At 41.9% G+C, this 3,517-nt stretch overlaps 1 protein-coding gene across 1 annotated transcript; it reads left to right on the top strand.

Moving 5' to 3' along the window:
- Positions 1-2,108: 2,108 nt before the first annotated feature.
- Positions 2,109-3,077, top strand: LOC101858267 (testis-specific serine/threonine-protein kinase 6-like). Its single transcript, XM_005098181.1, has one exon. It carries the CDS (start codon positions 2,109-2,111, stop codon positions 3,075-3,077), a length of 969 nt encoding a protein of 322 aa, XP_005098238.1.
- Positions 3,078-3,517: the final 440 nt, after the last annotated feature.

The following is a 3,517-nucleotide window of genomic DNA, read 5'->3' as shown; positions in this document are numbered from 1 at the left end:
TTTTTAAAATCCCAACCCTCCCACACACACACACACACACACACACACACACACACACACACATATATATATATATATATCTACACGCACATACACACACACACACGCACACACATACATACACACACACATACACACACATCTACACACACACGCGCGCATCCTATTAACACCACACGATCACAAATAAGCAGCAAAAATTCTGCCAATTCCCTCGCCATATAGCGGTTCACATTTCCCAGATTTTTTACTCACAGTGTTTTCTTAAAAACACAAAAGAAACCAAACAAAGAACACCCCCCAAAAAAATTGTAAAAAAATATTTAAAAATTTAATAAATAAAAAATGAATAAAAATACATAAATATACTCTAAGTGTAGAAAACGTTTATGAGAGTGTAGGGTGGGTTTATAAAGACATTAGATACGAAATAGATTTTATTACTTTTTCTTCGTGCATTTTTTTACTTTCCAGGGAGGTTCTAGAACGCCCCCCAACCCCAAATCCCAACCTGATTTTAGAAGGAACCCAATAATGTCCTGTAAAATCTAACAGTTCTTTCTACAGGTAAATAATCAGTCGGGAGGACAAGGTGGAATCAGGCTCTCATCTATTGTTGGGCATATGGAGTTATTTGTATCATCTTACAGCTTGTTCATTTATCTTGCTTTTGTTGTGTCTCTGAAAGACAATTTGAATGGAGATGGAAGACCGGAGTGACGTGTGTATGTTTTTTTTAAATGTTATTATTTCGGAAGGACTTTTTTGGAAGGGTGGAAGGGGGGGGGGGGAGATAAGGCAACGATTTTGCACGAGGCTTCTGACAAAAATTAAAAATTTTTAATCACTCGCTGGATCATCATTTTAGAGGCCTGCCGGGAGAACAGAGCGTTACAAAGAGGTGGTCATTTTATTTTATTTCTTTTATCAGTTTTCATATTTTAAGTCATGCGGTCTGTTGTTGGTCTTTTTTTTTGTTTGGGGGGGGGGGGGGGTTGTCTCCAGAAAAAAAAGGGAAAGAAATTTTAAAAATATTAAGGCAGAAATCGAGAAAGAGAGAAAGATATTAAGAAAGAAAAAAAAAGCAAGAAAGCAAGAAAGAAGAAAGAAGTATCCACCTTTAGCGGGAACTCGTGTCCTTCGGGTACACAAAGAAGAGAGTAACCCCTACACCACAAAGCTTATCAGGTGTCAGACTTCACCATAGAATATTACGTACAAAGAAAATTCGGCAAATCTATTCATGTTTTTTTCACAGTTTTGATAAGGAAAGGATTAAGTCGTAACGAAGGTATTACACTATGGGCTAGATCTGCTATGGACGCTCTCGTGTACCACTAGTTATGGATGGGTGCGCTTGGTAGAGACGCCATCTGATTGGTTGAGCCGCGTGTCAGTCACGATTTTTTTCACCTGAGGGCATGACCACTGACCAGTCCACGTGCTGACCATGTGCTGACTTTGTTCAATTTTTGAAATTACGTCACGTTTAAGAAAAACGATTGGTCAATATGTTCTCGTTCTGTCCCAGTGATTGGACGAGGCAAAACATTTGCTTGCTTGCGATTCTGTTCTCGAATTTCTTTGTCTTTCTCTCTGAATTCGCGTCACTTTTGGATTTCATCTCCTGCGCGACACTGCTTTTTTGTGACTTCACATACACAGTTTTATACATCTGGGAGTAGCATCGTTGTGGTTCAAGTCCTCGGTTGTATATTTCTGAGAGTATTATCGCTGTGGTTCAAGTCCACTGTTTTCTGCTTCTGGGAGTTATATCGCTGTGGTTCAAATCCACTGTTTTCTACTTCTGGGAGTTATATTGCTGTGGTTCAAGTCCAGTTTTATACTTCTGGGAGTTATATCGCTGTGTTAACAAACTGTTCTTACGATTATTCCTGGGACTCTTACACGTCTGGACGTTTGACCAGGAAACACTTTTTGTTCAGTTCTGTACTTGAGTGTGTACTTGATCAACTTTGACACAAGGTGCTGGATTGAGTTAGTGGCTGACAAGAAGATACGAACGGTGTGACTGTTCACGTGTATTTTTCTTGGTGCAAGTGCTTGGTGTGGTTTGTGTTGTGTGCTTCATCGTACAGAGCTTCACTATGTCCACTATGATGAACCTTCACCCCGAGGTCTACGAGACCTACTCGGTCAGTGCAACAGAGGCGCTTGGTCTGAAAGAAGACAAGAAATTAGCGAAAGGTGGTTCCTGCCAGGTCGTTGTAGCTACAGATGTGAACGACCCAGCTAAGAGAAAGGCTTTGAAAAAACTCATGTTTCTTGACGATGAACGCGATTACCGCAAGAAGCGTTTCTATTTCTGCAATGAGATTCGGTTTCTCCAAAATGTTCAACACCCCAACATCATCCAAGTTGACAAAGCGCTCGCATGTCCGGGAGAGTTTGTCATAGCGATGGAATACCACCCCATCGACCTCTATCGCGCTATGCCTTGTCTCACGGACGCCGAGATCACCAAGTACTTTACTCAGGTCGTCGACGCCTTGCTGTATCTCCACGACCGGCACATCGTTCACGGAGACGTCAAACTTGAAAACGTGTTGATAGACATGCAAGGAAACGCCAAATTATGCGACTTCGGTATGGCTCAGCTCATTCCCAACAAAAGTTCTAAACTTTGGGGCGGCACTCGTGCATACAACGGACCTGAGTACATCAGAGGTCAACCTGTGGAGGATGTATATAAACTTGAAAGCTTCTCGCTGGGAGTCTTTCTCTGTGCCTTGTCGCTCTACGTATACCCACTCAAAGGCTTGGATTACTTGGAATTACTGAGAGGTGCCGAGTCTGTGCCAGACATTCATAGAGTATGCGCTGAACGCCTCCTTTGTCCCTCACCGGCAGAGCGAGCCTCGATCTTGGAAATTCATCAACAACTCAACGATCACGGGCAGTCAGAGAGTCGGCCCCAGCGTGACGTCATCGACAAGTCTCCCGCCCCTGTCGTGTCTGTGCCAAAACGTCGTAAACGCTCTCACATCAAAGAAGAATACAGAAATCTTCATTCCAGAGGGAAAGCGCTGAAACTGAAGACAAAAATCGTGTGTTGACTCGAGAACCAGCCTGACACCAAGTTTCCTCACTCCCAACACTTGTGAACATTTTGTATCTTCTTAGACATTCGGATAGCAATGTAGAAACTCGTCTACACCCTGATCGTCTGCACCCCCCCCCCCCCTCCCCAATCGTCACCCACACGTCTTTTGTGGACATTTTCGCTGGTGACTATTTCAAGCATGATGCAGGGGGTCGCTGCTTCTGTCAAGATCTGAAACCGGCGAGTTCGGGAGCTAGAATTTGCAGCTCTGTCCCTGATGTATGTAGTAGATGGCTATAATGTTGATCTTAAGTAAATATACATTTTTTTAATTTTAAAAAAATAAATTATTTTTTATTTATTTATTTATTTGTTTGTTTATTTATTTATTTATTTATTCATTTATTTTTAATTTTTTTAAATTATTTATTTGGATGGGAAGGGGGCTAGGTA

The sequence above is a fragment of the Aplysia californica genome, unplaced genomic scaffold (genome assembly GCF_000002075.1).
Source record: "Aplysia californica isolate F4 #8 unplaced genomic scaffold, AplCal3.0 scaffold00174, whole genome shotgun sequence".
Lineage (NCBI taxonomy): Eukaryota > Metazoa > Mollusca > Gastropoda > Aplysiida > Aplysiidae > Aplysia > Aplysia californica.
The sequence above is the reverse complement of the archived record's forward strand: the minus strand, read 5'-3'. Positions and strand labels throughout refer to the sequence as shown.

Excerpts from the sequence above, each read along its gene's own strand:
- LOC101858267 (XM_005098181.1), top strand. The coding sequence starts at position 2,109 with ATGTCCACTATGATGAACCTTCACCCCGAGGTCTACGAGACCTACTCG.